This window comes from Nelumbo lutea, chromosome 2 (assembly GCF_056320005.1).
Source record: "Nelumbo lutea isolate HS-2025 chromosome 2, American lotus-T2T, whole genome shotgun sequence".
NCBI lineage: Eukaryota > Viridiplantae > Streptophyta > Magnoliopsida > Proteales > Nelumbonaceae > Nelumbo > Nelumbo lutea.
Window position 1 is genome coordinate 106539383 of NC_142685.1, and position 24789 is coordinate 106564171.

The 24789-nt window shown below is 40.0% G+C and overlaps 2 protein-coding genes across 5 annotated transcripts in view; both read left to right on the forward strand.

Moving 5' to 3' along the window:
- Positions 1 to 1429: 1429 nt before the first annotated feature.
- LOC148872550 (putative disease resistance protein RGA4) overlaps positions 1430 to 24789 on the forward strand; it is a 30434-nt gene continuing 7074 nt past the window's right edge. The window contains exons 1-2 of one of the 4 annotated variants that reach the window (XM_088972278.1): positions 1430 to 5375; positions 22334 to 23335. In XM_088972278.1, the coding sequence (XP_088828404.1) occupies positions 1543 to 5295 (3753 nt within the window). In that variant the 5' untranslated portion in view covers positions 1430 to 1542 and the 3' untranslated portion in view covers positions 5296 to 5375; positions 22334 to 23335. Of the gene's footprint in view, positions 5729 to 22333; positions 23336 to 24789 lie in introns of those variants that run through there. The other 3 variants (XM_088972277.1, XM_088972280.1, XM_088972279.1) reach the window with 3 other exon arrangements.
- LOC148872551 (putative disease resistance protein RGA3) lies at positions 9112 to 12748 on the forward strand. The gene has a single exon (XM_088972281.1). It carries the CDS (start codon positions 9634 to 9636, stop codon positions 12358 to 12360), a length of 2727 nt encoding a protein of 908 aa, XP_088828407.1. The 5' UTR covers positions 9112 to 9633; the 3' UTR covers positions 12361 to 12748.

Sequence of the window (24789 nt, forward strand, 5' to 3'; positions counted from 1 at the left end):
ATTGTGTTTGAGAAGCCAGACACAACCTTGGGATTTGGTGTAAATTCAAACTTGTAGAAAGGCAAGCTCTCCAAGTGAATGCTAGTGGGCCCATATATAGCAGATTTGGACTTGCTTTAATTTCATTCATCATTCTCTTTTTCAGAGAATGACTGTTCATCCCAGGGTCAGAATTTTTAAGCCCAAAATAGAGTTTGGGTGAATGCCAGCTCGAAATTAATGCCAATTCACAAGCGGGCACTGGTGTGTAGGGTGGGGGATTTTGACATTTTAAATATTTATAGATCTGTAGTGAAAGTAAAAAATCTGCATTAAGCCTGTCTGAACTTCTCCATTTCTTTTTTTGTAAAAATCTATTATGACCACAGTTAAAAGGCCTTTTACTTATGACTAGTAATTGTAACCCAACTGGGGGTCTATGACAAGTCATCTTTTGGATATCTAGGTATCAAAAATATTGGTCCCTCTTATTTGTTCCCGAACTATAATATGTCCCTATAACCCTATTCTTGAAATATATTACATATAACAAGATGGGAAGGCCTGAACCCATTCCTGGGCCTCAACTTAGGAATTTATTTGGGTTTAAAAGGCTTGACCTCACTGGCTGCATTAATGGGTTCCATCACTGTTGTATTTTTGCATGAATCCATTTTTGGTATCAAGTGTGGTAAAATCGTTGCCTATGCACTATATAATTGTTTTGAGTCTACTAAACCAAAACCCTATTTGAATGGGTTGATTTAAGTATAATTGTTTAAATTGATTTTAACCTTAGAAAAAAAGTTTTTGAAAATTTGGACATTTGCTATGTAGTGTCTAATGGCACTAATGACGCTAGTTTACATATATTAAACAATAATAAACAATCGTAACATTGTAATATGTGCCTTAGACTTATGTAATAAAGACTAGAGACAAAATCGGAGGCCACAAAGTCCTCCCGAATGATGTGTTTGTGGAAAATTCAAAGATGCTGGAACTATCGGCAGCATCATCATCTTATCCAGCTCTCCAAGGTGAGGTGGAGGTGAATGCTGACTTAGTCCAAGTCTTTGAGTTTATTGTTCTATTCCAAGTGATTCTTTAAATTTTTGCCCTTGCACATGGGTTTGGTTGAATGAACCATGATTAAGTCCACAACTGGAGAATCATTTTCCGTGTCTTCTTGACTTGTACCATCCCAGAAAGATGTTATTATTGGCATATTAATTTGGGAGAAGTATCAATCAGCCCAGATCAGAATTCTCTAGCACCAAAGTATGGGGGAATGCATCCTGACCGTGAATTGATGCCAAATTCATGGGCAGGATGTGGTTTATAGGAGGGCTGGAATTCAGAATTCTGCGTCGTGTGTCTTTGTACTTCTCCGTTAGCCAAAAATTTGGGTACACATAAAAGCAATGGATAAGATCAGACTCAGGCCACGCCACAATAAAAACCCAACTCACTCCCCCTGGTAAGGTGTTTTTGTTGTATGCTCTGATCAGTGAGTGGAACGTTGTGACCGCTTGCTTTAGTCTGTTTTCTCTTTGGCAAAATATGGCAGAAGCTGTGCTTTTTGACTTTGTTGGAAACATAGTGGCGAACTTGGCTTCCCAAGCTATTCAAGAGATTGGTCTGCCATCAAATGTCGGAAATGATGTTGAAAAGCTCAAAAACAAACTATCAGCGATCAAAGTTGTGCTTCTGGATGCAGAGGAACAGCAAGCCAACAACGATGCCGTGAAAGATTGGCTGAGAAGGCTCAAGGACGCTGTTTATGATGCAGATGACGTGGTAGATGAATTTGAAACTGAAGCTTTGCGAAGGCAAGTGGAGATCCATGGCAGCAGAAGAAAGGAGGTAAAAAACTTCTTTTCTCGTTCAAATCCTCTTGCATTCCGCCATAAGATGGGTCATAGAATAAAAGAGATGAGCAAGAATCTTGAAGTGATTGCATCAGATATGTCCAGATTCCATTTTAGAGAGAGGTTACATGATACCAGGCCAATTGCAAACATAGAGAGGAAGGAAACCCACTCCTTCATACGTGAATCGACTGTTATCGGGCGAGAAGAAGATAAAAAGAAGATTGTAGAGATTTTATTAAAGGGACCCCCCGACTCCAACTTGGGTGGTGATGATGGTGTTCATCATCATCATCATTATCCAGCTGATCAGAATGTGGCCATCATTCCCATAGTTGGAATTGGGGGATTGGGGAAGACCACACTTGCCCAATTGGCCTACAACGACCAGAGTGTGGCAGATCACTTTCACCTAAGAATGTGGGTGTGCGTGTCTGATGAATTTGATGTGAAATTGCTAACACAAAAAATTATAAGATGTGCCAACCCTTCAGATATAGATTGTTCCAACAAAGAAATGGAACAATTACAGGCTAGCCTTCGAAAAGCTGTGGACGGGAGGAGATATCTACTGGTGCTGGACGACGTGTGGAATGAAGACCAAGAGAAGTGGGATTATCTTAAAAACTTGCTGATGGGTGGTTCCTTGGGTAGTAAAATCTTAGTGACAACCCGTATCCAAAAGGTGGCAACAATCATGGGCTCAGTTGAAACATATCGTTTGCAGGGGTTAAGCGACGATGAATGCTGGGAGTTGTTCAGGCGACGGGCATTTCAGGCGGGAGAGGAGCAAAGGCATCCAAAGCTTGTGGAGATTGGAAGGGAGATCGTCAGGAAGTGCAGAGGAGTACCACTGGCAGCAAGAACACTGGGAAGTTTGATGCGGCTTAAACGCAAAGAAAGTGAGTGGTTGTTCGTGAAAGATAATGAAATATGGAGAATAGAAAAGGAAGCAATCGATGGTGGAGCTAAAGGTAACAAAATCTTACCTTCACTGAGGCTAAGCTATGATTATTTGCCGTCCAAATTGAAGCAGTGCTTTGCCTATTGCGCAATATTTCCCAAGGATCATGAAATAGAAAAGGAGACCCTCATCCAATTATGGATGGCACAGGGGTTCATTCAATCGCAACCGCCTCATGATCAAGGGAGTAGTAGTAGTAGTGAGAGGAGGAGGGTGGAGGAAATAGGTGAGGAGTATTTCAACGATCTACTGTGGAGATGCATGTTTCAGGAAGCAAAAGAAGATGAAGAGGGAAACATAGTAAGTTGCAAAATGCACGACCTCGTGCATGACCTTGCTCAATCAGTCGCAGGGGTCGAGTGTTTTCCGATAGAGAAGGGAGCTCCACCACCTACGATAACTATTCCTAAAGGAGTTCGACACGTGGCGCTTCTTGGCCATGGAAGATATAATAGTACTAACGGCATTGAATTCTGGCCACAATTGAAACTTGCTAATAAGGTGCGGACTCTTCTACGCTTGCCCCATTATTTTTGTTATGGTGGCAGGGCATTGCCAATTGAAAGAATAGTGAATTGCTGTGCTTGCTTACGTGTGTTAGACTTACACGATACAAGTAATAACAGCTTGCAAATAAGTAGCATAGGTGAATTGAAGCACTTAAGGTACCTTGACCTCTCTAATAATCCGCATATTGAGACACTCCCTACATCAATTACTAAGCTCCAAAATTTGCAGACCATGAAACTTATAAATTGTTTTGGTCTTGAAAATTTGCCCAAAGATATTGGAAATATGAAGAGCCTAAGACATGTTGACCTCTCTGGGAACGACGGAATCAAAGCACTCCCTGCTTCTATTACAAAACTAGAGAATTTGCACACTCTAGGTCTTGCTTACTGTTCACTTGAAAATTTGCCAGTTGACATTAGGAGAATCAAGGGATTGGGGTTATGTGGTGAGCATATTAAGCAGTTACATGGGCTGAACCAGCAGCTAAGCGGCCATTTAATTATTAGGGAAGTTGAACAAGTGAGAGATGGCAAGGAAGCAAACTTGAAGGAGAAGCCACACCTTCGATCCTTGACTTTATTATATCTAGGAAAAGGGGATAATGATGATGATGCGTTGGAAGGACTGGAGCCACATCCAAATCTGAAGGAGTTGACGCTAAAAGGGTATGGAGGGATGAAATTTGCTTCTTGGATGATTAAATCCTCGTTGCTCCCAAATCTAGTGAGAATTGAGTTAAAGAATTGTACAAGATGCGAATCTCTAGACTTCTCAGGTCCGCTCCCTTCCCTTGAGGTCCTTAAGCTAGAATTGTTGTCTGCCCTCAAGAGTATTACAAGTAAATTGAGGAAAGGAGATGGATTCTTCCCATCCTTGAAGGAACTCTTCCTCGTGTACATGCCTAAATTGGAGAGTTGGTCAATAATAATGGAAATATTAGATACTGATCAGCAAGTAGTGGTAGTAGAAGAAGAGGAAGAAGAAGAAGAGTCACATAACTCATTATCAGTAGTACTGTTCCCTCACCTTCCCAATCGCTGGATCATAGAGGATTGTCCTAAATTGGAAAGTATTCCTTGGGGTTTGCCGGCACGTGAAAGAGTGGAATTATCTTGGATTGATGCCAAGCCATTGGAGTTAATTCTGAAAAAGAAGAAGAAGGAGGATAAAACCCCCATCCCCATCCCCATCCCATTAATGTTGACATCATCGTCATCATCAACTACAAACTCATCCTCTTCTTCTTCTTCTTCTTTTCGCCTTCCCACTACTGTAACCACCACATCATTGACAATTGACGGCTGCCAAGACTTAGAGTCTTTTCCTTCGGAGGCGATGGAAGGCTTGACTTCTATCCGAATTTTACATATTTCATATTGTAATCAATTGACATCATTGCATCCTCAAGCAGTGAAGCAATACCTGGCCGATCTTAAAGAGTTGAAAATTGAGTATTGTCCAAACTTTCATTCGTTGAAGGGCATCGGAGGTCTTTCTGCCCTAAAAGTTTTGACGATTAGGGATCTGCACCAATTGGTGGAGCTGCCAGAGGAGCTTGGAGACGTCGAATTGCTTGAAGAGCTTTATATTGATGACTGTCCCAAATTGACATCTCTACCTCAAGAAATGAAGCATCCAAAAACAGTACTACGGGAGCTACTAATCGAGCATTGTGCCAACTTTCATTCGTTGGAGGGCATAGGAGGTCTTACAGCCCTGCAAGTTTTGAAGATCGACGATATGCCCAAATTGGTTGCATTTCCAGAGGAGCTTGGAGACATAAAATCCCTTCGGGAACTTCATATTGAAGATTGTCCTGATCTATCATCACTACCTCAAGGTATGCGGCGTCTGACAGAGCTACAGATTCTACGGATTCAAAAATGTCCTAAGTTAAAGAAAAGATGCGCAACCGGTACGGGTAAAGATTGGCCTAAGATATCTCATGTCCCAGATGTGGAAATATAATGATGGTGCTGATGACCTACTGAGAGTGCGTAGTCACTTTACTTTTATCCACAACATCAGACTGACTTCTTCTTCCTCCGGTACGTACGAGTCACTTTATTTCATCTTCACAACCAAACTATTTCGTTGTGCTTCTTTTTGTTAACATTGTTATCTTTATCTTCATTTTTTTTAGTGTTCATCAGCAGGTGTAGGTCAGCAGCACTCTTATTATTACAACCTGACAATTACGTGATGTACGTTCCAACCCACTATTTGTGGTCAACACCTGTTAGGGTTCAATTGTAGACACCTTTACCCAGTTAAACAAGTTTATTCCTTCCATATCAACTAACAACAAATAAATTAATTTTTGTATTTCTATATTCTTTTCGATCCTAGCCAAACAGTAACACCAAGTTAAACATTGATTAACTATTCGTTAATTTCTATATTCTTTCTTGTCTTTTATGAGAAAATTGACAATTTCTTTAGACCTTAGAATTATTTCCAAGGAACAGGGGAGGCCTACAGACAATGGTCTTGCATTTTAATTAGTTTTAAATCCAATTGACATCAACATGAAACCATTGTTGTTTGGTAACCAATATTGTGTTAAACATGGAATACAATCCTCTATGCATATCCTGAATAACATGCATCAACAATGCCCCATAAGATGAATTTTTATCAATCCCCTCCGTTAGAAGTTTCTCAGGTCGGTGTTTTGTTAAATTAACTTCCTCCATCACCCAACTTAATGGAAAGGGGGTCTTTGTTAGAATTTGAATGTTCAGGTGGTCTATGTAGGAATTTGCTTACAATGTATAATCAATTAGGATTTTTGTTTAACCTTCTTATTCCAATTCTGATGATGCATTTTGACTTTCGTTTTTTTTTTTTTTTCTTTTAAGCATTATAACAAAATAAAATGACTACAAACTACCATCAAATAGAAGCCTCCCTAGACCTCTAAACAGAGTTGTCCAACAAGGCAATCACATATAAGGCCTATCTTGGTGTCATAAACGCATGCAAAGTCTTTGCTCTTCTAGATACATAATTAATGAGACTATGTGATCTCTATTTGTATAGTGAGACTTTGACTAAATCCCAAACACATATATAAAGTTTGTTTATATTCCATTAATGCATTAATTATTGAATGTTTTAACAGATATGAATGGTAGAAAATTCAGTCTGTCTAGTTCCAGTTTGCGGTTAAAAAAATGTCCTTACCTTTTTCATCTAAGGCTATGAACTAATGTTTTTAACCCACCGTTGATTCAGCCGGTTGAATCCTTCAAATCATCATCTGGTCAGGATTTTGGGTTCAATTCAGTCAAGACGTGTCAGACGGTAAAAAACCATAAGCTTGGTGAAGAATCATTTGACCTGATCGGTTTGACCGTTGACCTATTTGGCCCGATGACCAGGTCGTGGGTTATAGACTGAATGCATACAAATTTTTGGAAGTCATACATTTGCACTCCGATGTTCAATTGGGGTGATTCTTTTTTGTTTGATTTGGGCAACTATTCGAGATCTATGCATCCCTGTATCCATTGTTGCCTTGCCCCACTATTTTCGTGCAAAAACCCATTTTTGGTTTCAAATGGGAGCCGATAATACTTAATACATATATGCACTGACGTGGCATACTCTAAATTGTTTGACCCAACTGGTTGAAACGGTGACCCATGACCTAGAGGCAAAAATGGTTCGACCTCTGGATTAGTTTTTAAAACATTGTTATGAACTTCACCCAACAAATGATAGACTTAGATCCTCATTCTATATATAATGGACATCAAATCTGAATGATCTCACAGAAAACATGGAACTCATTGAATAAACACAAAATAGCAAGAAAAAGGAGAGCTTGGACTCAATCCCTCTAACTAAACCCTTCCTTATCCTTGACTTCATCGAGCCTTCACATTCTTTTTTGTAGAGCTACAACACCTTCTTTGCTACATAGAAAGAAGCCATTATTCTAATGCTCTCAACTGCATCATTAGCAACTTAACTTGCTTCTTCATACATCTACAGATATTTGAATTTGCATCCTGATAACGAAAATGATTTGAGAGGTTGAAGAATAGATAACTAGAACACCATTTTATTTGTGTTTTAAATCTGTTGACCTTAAAATTGGCCATAAGGTCGAAACTGAGAAGTTGTTGGAATATGGTGTCACCTTAGCTGTTAAGAAAGATCTACAACCAAAAGAGACGTCAGAGGCCTCGGGAGATATCCCAAGGGCGTGGATGCTGACAGTTAAGTCAGTAATGCCAAGGAAAGATAAGGTGAGCCAGAGATCTTAGTGAGGTAAGGTGAAAGCTCGTGTGGAAAGCTGGAGAGATCATGTGGAAAATTGGAGAGATCATAAGGAGAGTTGGAGTGCTCCATGTGATGAGCTAGAGAGTTTCATGTGATGAGTTGGAGTTGTTGCTGCTATTTATGCACGCGTTGTTGCTATTTATGCACGCGTTATCACAGCTTATAATCTGGTCTAGCCCAATCTTAAATTAGTATTTGATTCAAACCATACACTAAGAAAATGTTACTCTTATTGTCAATCAATCAATACCAATAAAGGTGTAAAACAGGCCGTGCCTAATACGGCACAAACCTCCGTCTTGGGCTGGGCCAAGGGTTTGTGGCCCACAGGTCGTACTAGCCCATGGCCCGTGAGGGCTCATGCCGGCACCGCCTACAGTTTCGGCATGGCAGCCTGCATTACATCTCTAATACCGGAACTTAGGAGACTGGTGCTCCAAAGTGTTGATGCAGTGGTGTATTGGTGTGTAGAAATAAGTGGGAATACGTACTGAGAAATTGTGGATGAGTGCAAGTAGGGGAGTCAATTGGACTGGATTTGGTCGAATCCAATCAAGTCCAATGTCAGCCCATTACAAATGGAACAGATCAAATCTAAATTCAATGATATTTTGGACCATTTTAGACTGGTCCTATTCAATATTTTGGACTGTTCAATATGTTCAAATTTATTTTAATTTGGATTGGTTCTAGCTTCTAACCTAATAAAGACTAGAGACCAAATCAGAGGCCACAAAGTCCTCTTGGAATGCTGTGTTTGTGGAAAATTCAAAGATGCTAAAACTGTCGGCAGCGTCGTCATCTTATCCAGCTCTCCAAGGTGAGGTGGAGGTGAATGCTGACTTGGTCAAGTCTCTGAGTTTATTATTCTATTCCAAGTGCTTCTTTACATTATTGCCTTTGCACATGGGTTTGGTTGAATGAACCATAATTAAGTCTACAACTGGCCTGTGTCTTCTTGACTTGTACCATCCCAGAAAGATGTTATTATTGGCATATTAATTTTAGCCAAAAATTTGGGTACACATAAAAGCAATGGATAAGATCAGACTCAGGCCACACCACAATAGAAACCCAACTCACTCCCCCTGGTAAGTTGTTTTTGTTATATTCTGATCAGTGAGTGGAACGTTGTGACCGCAAGCTTTAGTCTGTTTTCTCTTTGGCAAGCAAAGGATGGCAGAAGGTGCGCTTTTTGAGATGGTTGGGAAGATACTGGAGAGCTTGGCATCCGAAGCAATTAAAGAGATTAGGCTGGCACTGAATGTCCAAAATGATATTGGAAAGCTACAAGACAAGGTCACAGCAATCAAAATTGTGCTTCTGGATGCAGAGGAGAAGCAAGCCAAGAACAAGGTTGTGAAACAATGGGTGACAAGGCTCAAGGATGCTGTTTATGATGCAGATGACGTGGTGGACGAGTTTGCAACCCGACTTTTGCTACGGCAGGTGGAAATCCATGCTGGTCGTAGCAGAAGCTTTATATCTATGGGGAAGAAGGTATGTTCAAGCTGCTGTTTTTCTGTTCCAGTCTTTAGCTCTAAGATGGCCCATAGGATACAAAATATCACAGAGAGGCTTGATGGGTTTGAGTGCCAAATACCCGGGTTGAAGTTAGTGGAGAGGTCATATGATACTAGGCCATTTGCCAAGATAAAGAGGGAGGAAACCCACTCCTTCGTACAAGAATCCAATGTTATTGGACGAGACCAAGATAAAAGGAAGATTGTAGAGCTTTTATTAAAGGGACCCCCCGACTCCAACTTGGGTGGTGGTGATGGTGTTCATCATCATCATCATCCAGCTGATCAGAATGTGGCCATCATTCCCATAGTTGGAATTGGGGGACTGGGGAAGACCACACTTGCCCAATTGGTCTACAACGACCAGAGTGTGGCAGAGCACTTCCAACTGAGAATGTGAGTGTGCGTGTCCGATGAATTTGATGTGAAATTGCTAACACAAAAAATTATAAGATGTGCCAACTCGTCAGATATAGATTGTTCCAAAAAAGAAATGGAACAATTACAGGCTATGCTTCGAAAAGCTGTGGACGGGAGGAGATATCTACTGGTGCTGGACGACGTGTGGAACGATAAAGCAGAGAAGTGGAATAAGCTGAAAGAATTGTTAATGGGTGGTTGTGTGGGAAGTAAAATCCTAGTGACAACACGTAGCAAAAAGGTGGCAAAAATCATGGGGACAGTTGGTATCGAAGCATACCATTTGGAGGGGTTGAATGAAGAAGAATGTTGGGAGTTGTTCAAGCAACGTGCATTTGAGCAAGGACATGAACCAGACCCAAAGCTGGTGGAGATTGGAAAGGAAATCGTCAAAAAGTGCAAAGGAGTACCACTAGCAGCAAAATCACTAGGGAGTTTGATGCGCTTTAAAACCCAAGAAAGCGAGTGGTTGTATGTGAAAAATAATGAAATTTGGAGAATAGAAGAAGAATCCCCACTTGGTGATGGTGATGATGATGACGAAGGAGATAGAATTGTAAGAGTACTGAGGCTAAGCTATGACCATTTGCCGTCAAAATTGAAGCAATGCTTCGCCTATTGCTCAATATTTCCCAAAGATCATGAAATAGAAAAGGAGACCCTCTTCCAATTATGGATGGCACAGGGGTTCATTGGATCTTACGAAGGGGTCGACTGTTTTCAGAGGAGGAGGGTGGAGGAAATAGGTGAGGAGTATTTCAACGATCTACTGTGGAGATGCATGTTTCAGGAAGCAAAAGAAGATGAAGAGGGAAACATAGTAAGTTGCAAAATGCACGACCTCGTGCATGACCTTGCTCAATCAGTCGCAGGGGTCGAGTGTTTTCGGATAGAGAGGGCCAGGTATGGAGAGGTGACTCGACCACCTACTATAACTGTTCCGAAAGGAGTTCGACACGTGGCACTTCTTGACAGTGGAGGATATAAAAGAAATAAAGGCATTGAATTCTGGTCAGAATTAAAACTTGCTAAAAAGGTGCGGACTCTTCTACTCTTTCCCTATGTATATTTTGGTGACAGGGCATTGCCAATTGAAAGAACAATGAGCTGTGCTTGCTTACGTGTGTTAGACTTACATAATAGAAGTATTGAGAGCTTGCAAATAAGTAGCATAGGTGAATTGAAGCACTTAAGGTACCTTGACCTCTCTTATAATACGCATATTGAGACACTCCCTACATCAATTACTAAGCTCCAAAATTTGCAGACCATGAAACTTACAGCTTGTGGTATTGAAAATTTGCCCAAAGATAGTGGAAATATGAAGAGCCTAAGACATGTTGACCTCTCTGGGAACGAGGGAATCAAAGCACTCCCTGCTTCTATTACAAAACTAGAGAATTTGCACACTCTAGGTCTTGCTTCCTGTTCACTTGAAAATTTGCCAGTTGACATTTTGGGATTACTGACAAGACTTAGGAGAATCAAGGGATTGGGGTTATGTGGTGAGCATATTAAGCTGTTGCATGGTCTGAACCAGCAGCTAAGCGGCGATTTAACTATGAGGGGAGTTGAACAAGTGAGAGATGGCAAGGAAGCAAACTTGAAGGAGAAGCCACACCTTCGATCCTTGACATTAAAATATGGAGGGGAAGGGGATAATGATGATGATGCGTTGGAAGGACTGCATCCACATCCAAATCTAAAGAACTTGAAGCTAAAAAGGTATGGAGGGATGAAATTTGCTTCTTGGATGATTAAATCCTCGTTGCTCCCAAATCTAGTGAGAATTGTGTTAAAGAATTGTACAAGATGCGAATCTCTAGATTTCTCAGGTCCACTCCCTTCCCTTAAGGTCCTTGAGCTAAAATGGTTGGAAGCCCTCAAGAATATTAGTTTTAAATTGAGAAAAGGAGAAGGATTCTTCCCATCCTTGAGGCTACTCAGACTCGAGTACATGCCTAATTTGGAGAGTTGGTCAATAATAATGGAAATATTAGATGCTGATCAGCAAGTAGTGGTAGTAGAAGATGAAGAAGAAGAGCCACATAACTCATTATCAGTAGTACTGTTCCCTCACCTTCCCTATGACTTTTGCATAAGGGGTTGTCCTAAATTGGAAAGTATTCCTTGGGGTTGGCCGGCACGTGAAAGAGTGGAATTTTTTCTTACTGATGCCAAGGCATTGGAGTTAATTCTGAAGAAGAAGAAAAAGGATAAAACCCCCATCCCCATCCCCATCCCATTAATGTTGACATCATCATCATCATCAACTACAAACTCATCATCCTCTTCTTCTTCTTTTCAACACTTCCTTCCCACTACTCATGTAACCACCACATCCTTGGAAATTAGCTGGTGCTCAGACCTAGAGTCTTTTCCTTGGGAGGCGATGGAAGGCTTGACTTCTATCCGAATTTTACATATTTCATTTTGTGATCAATTGACATCATTGCATCCTCAAGCAGTGAAGCAATACCTCGCCGATCTTGAGGAGCTACAAATTAAGTCTTGTCGAAACTTTCATTCGTTGGAGGGCATCGGAGGTCTTACAGCCCTGCAAGTTTTGAAGATCGATGATATGCCCAAATTGGTTGCATTTCCAGAGGAGCTTGGAGACCTCAAATCCCTTCGGGAACTTCATATTGAAGATTGTCCTAATCTATCATCACTACCTCAAGGTATGCGGCGTCTGACAGAGCTACAGATTCTACGGATTCAAAAATGTCCCAAGTTAAAGAAAAGATGCGCAACGGTAAGGGTAAAGATTGGCCTAAGATATCTCATGTCCCAGATGTGAAAATACAATGATGGTGCTGATGACGTACTGAGAGAATTTTAATTATTAAGTGATTGGAAACTGTATTACTTCTCAACTTTCACATTCCTCACATCACTCCAAAACGGAGAAGCCATGGCGCATCACTATCTCTGTTTTACTTTTATCCACAACATCAGACTTCCTTCTTCTACCTCTGGTACGTATGTAGTCACTTTACTTCATCTGCAGCAGGTGTAGGTCAGCAGCACTCTAATTATTACAACCTGACAATTACGTGATGTATGTTCCAACCCACATCAACTAACAACAAATAAATTAATTTTTGTATTAATTCATTCAGATCTCTTGTTTATGGACAGTCAAGGCTGTGAAATTTATGAATCACGCGCGTGATGTATTCTGTCTACTGCTTTCCTTTTTCAATCCTAACCAAACAGTAGAACCAAGTTAACCTTTGATGATTAACTATTCGTTAATTTCTATATTGATCTTTCTTATCTTTTATGAGAAAATTGACAATTTCTTTAGAGCTTAGAATTATTACCAAGGAACAGGGGAGGCCTACACAAAATGGTCTTGTAGGAATATTCATTGATTAACTATTCGTTAATCTCTTGTTTTGGTCTTTTTTTGTTGCAATATTCATTTTATAGAAGTTTCTCAGGTCGGTATTTTGTTAAATTAGCTTCCTCCATCACCCAACTTAATGGAGAGGGGGTCTTTGTTAGAATTTGAATGTTCAGGTGGTCTTTCTAGGAATTTGCTTACAATCTATAATCAACTAGGATTTTTCTTTAACCTTCTTATTCCAATTCTGATGATGCATTTTGATTTTCTTTTAAGCATTATAACAAAATAAAATGACTACAAACTACCATCAAATAGAAGCCTCCCTAGACCTCTAAACAGAGTTGTCCAACAAGGCGATCACATATAAGGCCTATCTTGGTGCCATAAACGCATGCAAAGTCTTTGCTCTTCTAGATACATGATTAATGAGACTATGTGATCTCTATTTGTATAGAGAGACTTTGACTAAATCCCAACACATATATAAAGTTTGTTTATATTCCATTAATGCATTAATTATTGAATGTTTTAACAGATAAGAATAGTAGAAAATTCAGCCTGTCTAGTTCCAGTTTGCAGTTAAAAAAATGCCCTTACCTTTTTCATCTAAGGCTATGAACCAATGTTTTCAACCCACGGTTGATTCAGCTGGTCGAACCATTCAAATCATCATCTGGTCAGGATTTTGTGTCCAATTCAATCAAGACGTGCCAGACGGTCAAAAACCATAGACTTGGTGAAGAATCATTTGACCTTATCGGTTTGACCTTTGACCCATTCGGCCCAGTAACCGGGTCAAGGGTTGTAGATCGAATGCATACAAACTTTTGAAGGGCATATCTTTGCACTCCGATGTCCGATTGAGATGATTCTTTTTTGTTTAATTTGGGCAACTTTTCGAGATCTATGCATCCCAAGGAGTCATAGGTGCCTTGCCCCACTATTTTCACGAAAAAAAACCCATTTTTGGCTTCAAATGGGAGCCAATAGATGATAGACTGTTTATACATGTAACACATTTAACACATCTAAAACATATTTATACATACATACATATATATATATTATATTACATATATGCACTGGTGTGGCATACTCTAAATTGTTCGACCCAGCCAGTTGGAACGGTGACCCGTGACCTAGAGCAAAAATGGTTCGACCTCCGGATTAGTTTTTAAAACATTGTTATGAACTTCACCCAACAGATGATAGACTTAGATCCTCATTCTATATATAATGGACATCAAATCTGAATGATCTCACAGAAAACATGGAACTCTCACTGAATAAACACAAAATAGCAAGAAAAAGGAGAGCTTGGACTCAATCCCTCTTACTAAACCCTTCCTTATCCTTGACTTCATCGAGCCTTCACATTCTGTTTTGTAGAACTGCAACACCCTTTGCTACACAGAAAGAGGCCATTATTCTAATGCTCTCAACTGCATCATTAGCAACTTAACTTGCTTCTTCATACATCTACAGATATTTGAATTTGCATCCAGATAATGAAAACGATTTGAGAGGTTGAAGAATAGATAACTAGAACACCATTTTATTTGTGTTTTAAATCTGTTGACCTTAAAATTGGCCATAAGGTCGAATATGAGAAGTTGTTGGTATATGGTATCACCTCAGTTGCTAAGAAAGACTTACAACCAAAAGAGACGTCAGAGGCCTCGAGTGATATCCCAAGGGCGTGGACGCTGACGGTCAAGTCAGTAATGCCAAGGAAAGACAAGGTGAGCCAGAGATCTTAGTGAGGTAAGGTGAAAGCTCGTGTGGGAAGATGAAGAGTCATGTGGAAAGATGGAGAGATCATGTGGAAAATTGGAGAAATCATAAGGAGAGTTGGAGAGCTCCATGTGATGAGCTAGAGAGTTCCATGTGATGAGCTGGAGAACTCGTAAGGAGAGCTGGAGAGCTCCATGTAGGGGTGTTAATTCGATTGGATTTGGTCCAATCCGATCTAATCCAATGTGAGTCCATTACAAATGGACCAGGTCCAATCCAATTCAATGAATATTTTGGACCATTTTGGACTATCTAAGACAATGTCTAAACTATTCAATCTGTTCAAATTCATTTTAATTTAGATTGGTTTCAACCAAACCTGGTCCATTGACACCTATATTCTTATCTTATACCAACGGACTAGATATTGGCTTAATCCAACTCAATATGGACTAAGTCCAATCCAATCTAATAAATATTTTGGACCAGATTGGTCCAATCCAATATGTGTCATTGGTCTATCCATTCCTTCCAAATTGATTTTGAACTGGATTGGGTTCAATCCCAAATTAGTCCATTAACACCCTTAGCTCCATATGCCAAGGTGTCTGGTGGGTGTTGTGCATGGTAGTGTAATGCAACATTAAGTTGTGTCCTAATGAATGGGGGTCTCACCTATTTATAGGAGAGGTGTTTCATCCAAGAACCAATGTCCCAACTCGTGAACGAACTTCTTCATCCACCGGCTGTTATACAGTTTTGTATGCCCTTAGCTTCAATCAGAATGATGCACTTTATGAGTTTATTGTAAATGAATAAAAGTGCATATTTGATTCATGTTCCCTTGGTATGTTTCTGTGTAATACTCTTAAACTAGACACTTAATGAGACTCGTGTTAGTTTAGAATGTTCACAGCTGGTGGGTCAGTCTAGGGAGACCTATCCTGATAAGGCTGACACTGTGGTGCCACCAAGTCGGTTGGGGTGGCCTGTCTCAGCTGCCAGGGTGAGACCCTAGGCACATACAGTGTAGAATAAATTGAATCTTTGAATTGGATCAGATTTCCAGTATTGCCCTAGACCTTGGAGATTAATGGGAAAAACTGGAATGTTACACTCGACCCCTAGACTCGATTATGATATTGCATTGGGTGTCGGATTGGGCTGTCTTTGATGTACCAATCAGTGAGATCCTTAGCGGGGGTCAAAACCTGGGTATGTTGGGACAGTCTGAGAATTCATCTGAGTGGGTGATCATAGTGACAGGATCAGCCCCTTTGTCGGACAAAGGTAATGATCGGGGATGCACTCTCACTGATGGAAACCAAGACTGCCGGCAGCCGATTTCAATCGTTGAGATTTGTTTTGCAAAGTATATTTTATATGAGATATAAAAGTATATATATTATGGTTTCTAAAAGGTTTTAATTCTCGGGATCCATATAAGTAGAGAGTGCAACACTGTTCCTTGCAGCCGAGGGAGAGGTCCTCTCTTGTCGGGCAATGTATGATCATTATGGGCTGAGAGGTTAAGTGTAAGACCATTGAGGATAATACCTGATGGGCTAATCTTGCATCTGCCCATAGTCCCTGGGTGTTACAAGGTGGCTTGGCCCAGGGACCACTTAGGGTAAGTGTTGGGCCCATAGAGCCCATTTGATGGGTTTCAGGGGGTGCACTGTCCATAACAGTGTATTCGGTCAGGCCTTGTAACAAAGGTTGGGCCGAACCCATGTGGCTGATGTGTAGATCAATGATTGGGTCCCACGCCATACAAGGAAGCCCAACTGGGCAGCAGTTAGGAAGGTTAAGTGAGCACACTCAACTGACCCTTAAAGAACACTCAGACATCAGGATTAACACCATAGAAGCATATGCGAGTAGCTTGCAACTGACCCCCATGCTGCAATGAACTTGCGACACAATATCACCTCTGCAATGAACTCGCAATACACAAAGCAAAACTGGGATAAACCTGCGGTCCACTAAGCCCAGTTAGTGCTTGGACCTAAAGAAACCCCCACAAGGACCTGTCCAAAGGACCCAAGTTCACCTGAACGTGTGATAAAGCTACACTCGCTACAACATGTGATGAATTCACAACTCGCAAGCCCACTCTTGATGACGGATTAGAAGGAACAGTAGGCGGAGCCCATGGCGAGGCTTGCGTGTGCTCGGACGCACACGGACCCATGACAACAAAGAACCTTGCAAGCTGCCATGTGGAATCGATGAAGTACCAGCCACCGAACGGTGACATCACCATTGCCAAGTAGTAGCACACATGAGTAATGGGGGATCTCGAGAATAAGGAAAGCCAATCCTTGAGAAGATCCTCATGAAACATGTGGCGATACCCTAGTAGCACATCCAATAGTTGATAGCGAATCAAATATTCCCTTCCCCGATACGAAGCGAATATCTTCACCTCCTACCTTTTAGGATCTTGGGATCCCATCCATAAATAGGGATTCTCCTCGTATCAGAGGTCATCTGATACCAAGCAATCTGTTACCTAGTACACTAAGTTATCCCCATTTCCTGCATCCTCAACCCAAAGATCCTCACTTCCCTATCCACGAGACCCTTCTCTATCTTTCATAGAGACCATTCCTCACCCCTACCTTACCCCTCCCACAGATGGTGCACGATCTAGCGGCTCTCACATGGTAGATGACTTGGATGACGAATTGGAAGTTTATTCTATCGGTGGCCGGGCTGAGTTTGGTTAAACTAAGTCTGGCCGAGCTATGTGATTCTGCAAGAGAGAAAGTTAGAGTGCCCAGGTTGCTTTTACCTGGGGTGGGCACTCCAATGCTTAAGTGAATGAAGAGTACTTAAAGATTTTTAATAGATTAGAGAGTGTGAGAGAGTAATTGTGCGTACCTCTTGAAGTGGAAATGCGACCTTTATAGAGGTGTGAGTGGTTGGAGACCTCCTGTAACGTGTCCCTAACTTTCATAGAGCCATTTTTGTTAAGTCGCAAGAGAGTAATGGTGTCAGTTACGTAATCTACATAGAGAGCTAAGGTCCATCGGGTCGAGTCTAATGTGTGTAATGTAGGTAAGTCGGCCTAACTATCAACACATTAATATTTTGGAGAACTCGTTTTGGAAATGGATTGATGTGACAAGTCAGCGAGTGTGCCTTGTATGTCGCCAATAGTACCTTTCTAGCTTGGTGGTCTCTAAGGTAGGTTGCTCCTTGCTCGGAGGTCCTTCAGGTTAGTCAGGCCTAGGTGCCTTAGGTCGGCCTTGGAAAGGAACTACTAGCCAACCTTCCGAGGTGGTCCACTTACTCAATGTCAAGGTGTCACTTGGAAGCCATGTGTCGTGATGCAATTCGGAGGACCAAATTTCCCTTCATCAGTTGCCCCCACTCACGAATCAATGTCAACTTGGCGAAGGGAGTAACTCTCAATATGGTAATTGGTTCGGCTGGTTTGTGAGTTGCTTAGCTTGCCCACTTGATCTGGTTCGAGAATAGACAAGACCACGAAAAATTCAAATTTTAAAATTTTAAAAGGGGCGTGCTAGATGGGCACGCAAAGCTCAAAATTCAAATAGTCCACGCAAGGTGCTGCCTTCTTAGTCGTTGATTCGCTAGTAGCGTGCCTTAGTCATTGATTCTTCTTCCCAATAGACTATAAATAAGGGGTCCCCACCGAGGTCCCACTCACACTATTTTGAGGCTTTCACCAAGGGAAAGAGTGACTAGTTAGAGAAGAGCTCTATTGGAGAATCGTCTTCGTTCGCCTGTCAAGGTCTGTTTGTCACCGACGTTGACTTTCTATTCCCCAACAACTAGTGAGTCACTTCCTTTGTAGCAATGTCTTTTGGTCCTTCTGAGGGTAGGACATTGAATTTTATATTGGTGAGAGGGGAGGTGTCATCATGAGACCAGGAGGGTTCTCAGGCCGAGACCTCGACGTCTTAGCCAAAGGTGGAGGTGGATGCCCAAGAGGAGGAAACCCCATCCAGTCAATCCAAGCTGACTAACAAACACATAGTGGAGTTATATACCGTATGCCAAATACCTAATGAGTTCGATTGTATCCAACCCGACCCAGATCACTTCCCATGGACTCACAGCCGAGGTGAGGTCTGTGTTTTTAAGGAGGCACTAATCGTCAGACTTCATTTTCCCTTGCACCTCTTTATTCCTGCGGCACTTTCATTTTGTTGTGTTCATAGTACGTAGTTCAGACACTTATAGGGCTGATCTCCATGTGTCATCACCTTAATTTTCCTTTAGACTTAGATATCTTCTCCAGGCTATATACTATGAAGAAGGTCCCCCACGTGCCCTATTGTTTTTATCTTCCCTTCTGCCATGGCTACAACCTGATAGATGGCTTTCCCTCTAAGATCAAAGATTGGAAGAATATATACTTCTTCCTTTCTCATTGGACCAGATGGAACATGGATACCATATGGCGAAAGGATTGCTGGAAGTTTAGTGTAGAGTTCAATGAGGATCTACGACTTGAAGTGCAATGCTTCGTGCATTGGCATTTTCAAATAGATAATTTCTTAGCTGAGTATATGCTTATTCAGGTCAACCTGAGCCACGTAGGTAAGTCGGCCAACATGTCTTTTTCATTTTTCTTCGAAATTTAATTTTAGCTCAACTTAGTGATTTAGTCCTAAGGGCCTAATGTCATTCTGATTGGGTTGGTTGTCTATTTACACGATGCTCTACTACTGGCTATTTCACCACTCTTGGTCACTCCACTTTCATGGAAGTCAAGGGATTATTCTTTCCACAAATAGTGATTTAATCCTAAGGGCCTATTGTTTTTCTGATTGGGTTGTTTGTCTATTTATGCAATGCTCTACTACTGGCTATTTCACCACTCTTGGCCACTCGCCACTTTCATGGAAGTCAAGGAAGGAGTTCACTGTATCTCGATCCTCAGAAAAGCAAAATATCATTCTATGGCAGCAGCTACCAGTGAACTACTATGGTTTCATCTGTTCTTTAGTGACTTGGGCCTCCATCACCCTCAACCCATAGAACTCTATAGTGACAACAAAGCTTCTTTACATATATCTGCCAGCCCGGTTTTCCATGAATGCATTAAGCACATCGAAATCGATTGCCAATTCATTAGACATCATCTTCAATCTAGAATTATTACTGCTACTCATTTACCGATTACACTTCAGCCAGAAGACATTTTCATCAAAGCTCTTGGGAAGATCAGTTTACTGCATTGATATCCAAGTTGAGCATTTCAAACCCCATATTAGCTCCAACTTGAGGGGGCACATTACAATATGGAATTAGCGTCCTCTGTTAGTTATCAAGAACCGTGAGTTGTTTTAACTTTTAACCATGTGATTCATTTCAATTTTCTTGATTCTTCTTTCCAGAAACTTCCTATTGTATCTATTGAAACCACGAGATCAGTTAGTTAGTTATCAAGAATCGTGGGTTGTTTTAACCATGTGATTCATTTCAATTTTCTTGATCCTTGATTCCAGAAACTTCCTTTGTATCTATTGAAACCACGAGATGATTGGATTTCTTATGCTCTCATCTCATTTTAGACCAATTATATAGGAAATACTATTTTCAGAGGTTTCTGTGTTTTCTCCAAGAAGAGACCTCATGAATAAGACCACTGAAGCCTTTGCTCTCTTTGGATCAATTACACCCAACTTCTGGGATAAAAAACCCCCTTTCTATCAATATTTCCTCATACCTACCAAAACGATGATCTTGCATCAAAGAATGGCCCATTTCAGATTTATTAGGAGTGAAACCTAACCACGACCAAGAAACAAAGTCTTCTGTCAAACTCAGAGTCCAATCTAACAGTTGATGTGCATTCTGACCTTGATCAGGACTGATTTCTGGTTCATCAATTGGTTGCCTAATTAGTCTGATTTGAACCACCATTTAATGTGGGATCATCTTGTTTGAACTATGAACATTAAAAATAAGAATTGTGAAATGTGAAAATAAATTTAAGGTCAAATAAATAAGATTTTTTTTCTTTCTAATTTGTTTCTATAACAAATGGGAACAAGGTAAAATTCTACAACAGAAAATGTTTGTAAACATTGAATGCTATCTTGCTTCTAGAAAAACAATATAGCATTATAAGTTACTGAGTAGAGGCTAATAATATTTTAAATTTAAGTTCTGTTTTTTAAGGGTAAATTACAAAAAACCCCTTGTACTATGGGGATAGTGATAAATAGCCCCCTGAAATTTCATTTGTGACAAATATTCCCTTGACTGTTTAGTTAAATGACAGAATGCATTAAATTATCAAAATTGCCACCTAAACTTTACTTATTTTCTTTTTCTTTCCCTTTTCTCTTAAACCCTATTTAACCAAAAGTAACCTCCATTTTCTTCAAAGAGAACCAGCTAAAATAACAAGAATAATTTCATTGGCCTAGAAAAACGTTTTTTTAATCTTGATTCATTTCACTCACACAAATGCCTGCTTCACCTTAAGATATAAAAATTATCTATTCCTTTCTCCAATACATCAAGAAAAACCAAACAAAGCCATAAGTTTTTTTCTATCAAAAGGAAACCTCTACCATTTCATGTGATTATTCAATCTAGCTAGAAACCTATAAGGATCTATTGGAGCAACCAAGAGGGCTTCAATGTTATATTTAGAAACCGAATTGAATCATAAATCATTCAAATAAATAAGAAAAGGGTAGCTTGGGGATTTAAAAATTTTAAACAGCTGAATGAAAATCTTTTTCAACATTGACAGAACTCTAATGGAGGGGGTATTTGTTGAAAAGTGAAAGTTCAGTGTGGTCTTCGTCGCAAATGAAAAGGGTATTTGCCATTCACCCCATAGTACAGGGGAGTCATTGTAATTTACCCTTTAATTGTAAAATATTAAAAGATGCTGAACATGTGTCATTAGCTAGCGGATGCATTAAGAAGAAATTAAATTGCAGTGGGCAACTTTCTTCGCATCCATGACTGACGAGTATTTGATGAGGCAACTTGAAAGAGAGAGGATCCAATTTACACTAGAAGACAAGTTAGCTTATTCAAACTCTGATTCATACAAGTTGAGTGAACTGATGGTGGAGTGGCCATAGGCCCTCGTTTAGTCCTCAACATGTTGGAATATCCAATGGCCATGTGACAAGCCACATGTTGATGGTTGATAGTTGATGGTCATCTCCATGCAACACTCTCACACACAATCATTCATTTTAAATAATTGCTATTTATTTATTTTCTATAAAAACAAATTTATTTGATTGCTTATTTGAAAACATTTTCATGCATGGAGATACCAACGTTGTTGGATAATTTGGATCCATATTCCAGCTCTTATTGGGTCAATGGATATCCATTTGACCTAGTGTAGACTGGGTGACCAAGTGGTTAGATCCTTGTTCCAGTTGAGACACTTGTCTCAAATCTGGTGGAGCATAAATTCTAATGCTTATCTCAATTGGTTATTCTGGTAACTGTTGTTCCTAATGTCAAGGAACTTAACGTTGGAGGAGCAACTATTTAAGAGATCTCTCCCAAGTGCTTCAACACAATGAGAAAATCCCTTTACTGAGAAAGGAAAATTATCCTCTCAGCCTTAGCTCTAATCAGATTAAGCTACTCTCTCTCACATATTGTTTGATAGGTTCGTGTCTCGGGTCCGATACTGTGAAGCTGCTCTCATTCTCTTTGAATGCAGGTAAAACCGCCAAAGACTTCAGCCATTCGATTCTACACGCACTTGGATCAACATTGGTATCAGAGCAAGGTTCGATTGGTATAGTGTTCAAAGCATAGGCGCACCTCACCAAATCGTATCTCGTCTTTTAAGATCCGAAGGAGAGGAGAGAGAAAACAAAACCCACTTCGAGGGTTTCCTCTCTACTTCTCAGCCCCTCTGCTCGTTGCTCCCATCTGTGCACTCTCCCATCAGCTTGTTTCCTCCCGTCTGCGCAATCTTCAAGGCAAGGACATAACGACAACGAGGGTTTCGTCTTCAAAAACCCTATTCGAAAATATCACTAGGTGACTGAATCCCCTGTTCGACTGCCCATCTCCAGCGGCTACGACAAGTCCGAGACAACAAAACCCTCGGCTTCGATCCTGCGCTACTACAACCTCCAAAGCACCTATTCGCTTCAGTGACATTTTTTTGGCGGCAGACTCTTATTCCAAATTTTCTCAAGCGAACCTGCTGCTCGAAGAACTACTAAAGCTTCATCCTCTTTTTCTTATTTTTTTTTTGGATCCATCTACAAGATCTAGATCGAACTCGCGACCTTCAAAGAGCAGCGACGACCTCTCTCTCTCGTCAGTAGAAGGGTTACGAGTAAGAGCTCCCCTCAACCATCATTGTCTGTCAATTGAGTTCCCAAATCTGAAGTTTGAGGATATTTCAAATCGGATTGAAGCATATTTTCGAATACCAATGCTACTGTTGAGTTAAAAAGGAGCGGTGGGAGTTAGAGAAATTAATATATTTTGCATGAACAACTAAGTATTCCATTTGCATTTATTTTATTTATTTATTTTTGGCCTTTGAAATTGAATGACAGTCTCGTAAAATACAGTCAACACTGATATTCCATTTGCTTTATTTATATCTAGAATACTGTTGCTATTTTTTTGAATCATGTATGTTACTGCCTTATCCCAAGAACTCAGTAAAACTGAGAAACTGAATGACACCAATTTTGCTCTCTGGAAACATAGGATTAGAAGGATACTTGGTGAAGAAAATGTTGATTATGTTTTAGATAAACCTATTCCTCCTAAACTTGTTGATGATGATTCTTTGACTGTAATTCGTGAATATCAAAAATGGGAAAGGGATAATAGGAAGGCAATAAATTGTTTATTAACCTTTATGGAGCCTGACATAGAAGTTGTGTTTGAAGAACACAATAATGCTAAAGACATGTTTGAAGCCACTAAAGAAACATATAGAAAAATAATTGAAACCTATGTTCAATTGTTAATTGAAAAATATTATGGCTGTGAAATGAGAGAAGAGGATTCTGTAGTAGATCATGTTAGTAAAATGAATGTGATTGCTAAAGAATTGGCAGCCACTGGGAACCCTATTCCTGATAAAATTCAGGTCTCCACCATTCTTAATAGCCTCCCATCTTCTTGGAATTCCGTAGTGACAACTTTGAACCTATCTGGAAGAGAAGTTAACATAAAAAACTTACCTACCTTGTTAGGATTGGAGGCTGAAAGGAAGAGGAAGAAATCCCAACCTTCATCCTTAATGGTTACTCCCAAACCATCTGAAACTTCCCAAATGACCAAAAAACCTAAGGGCAAGTTTTTCAAAAATGCTAATGGGAAGAAATTTAACAAGAAATTTAAATTCTCAAAAGGATTCAAGAAGACTAAGGGTAAGCATTGCTTTAATTGTGAAAAACAAGACTATACAAAATATAACTGCCCAGAATGCAAGAAGAATAAATCAAATAATGAAAAAGGAAAAACTGAAAAGAAAGACAGTGTGTGTAGTCTCTGAATCCTACTTTACTAATTTTGTTCTTTCTGATTGGTGTATAGATTTTGGCTCCTCTAAGCATATTTGCAAAACTAAAGAGATGTTCCTAGAATTGAAGGAAATGAAGATAGGAGAACACAAAATTTTTATGGTAAACAACACCTACACTGATGTGCTTGGAACTGGAAAAGTGAAGATCCCTATAAATGAGAATACAAATTTAATCCTTAATGATGTATTGTATGCACCTAATTTTAGGAGAAACTTATTGTCTGTTCCTCTATTACATGAGGAGGGTTTTGATGTACGTTTCAAGGGAGGAAAGGTGACCATAGGAAAGCATGGTAGAGTTTTAATGCTTGGGAATAAGTCTGATGGATTGTATCATTTGACTATTAATAAAGTTGATGCTCTTTCTAGTTATAATTGTGCTTATCATGTGAATGAAAATGCGTACATATGGCACATGACACTTTGTCACATAAATAAAGATAAAATGATGAGAATGAGCACCAATGGCTTAATTCCCAAAATAGAAATAAATTTTAATTATTGTGAACCATGCCTTAGTGGAAAAATGACTAGGATCCCTTTTAAGAAGGGAAAGAAATCAGAGGAATTATTGGCTATAATACACTATTATGTTTGTGGCCCTTTGAATGTAAAAA

Excerpts from the sequence above, each read along its gene's own strand:
- LOC148872551 (XM_088972281.1), top strand. The coding sequence starts at position 9,634 with ATGGAACAATTACAGGCTATGCTTCGAAAAGCTGTGGACGGGAGGAGA.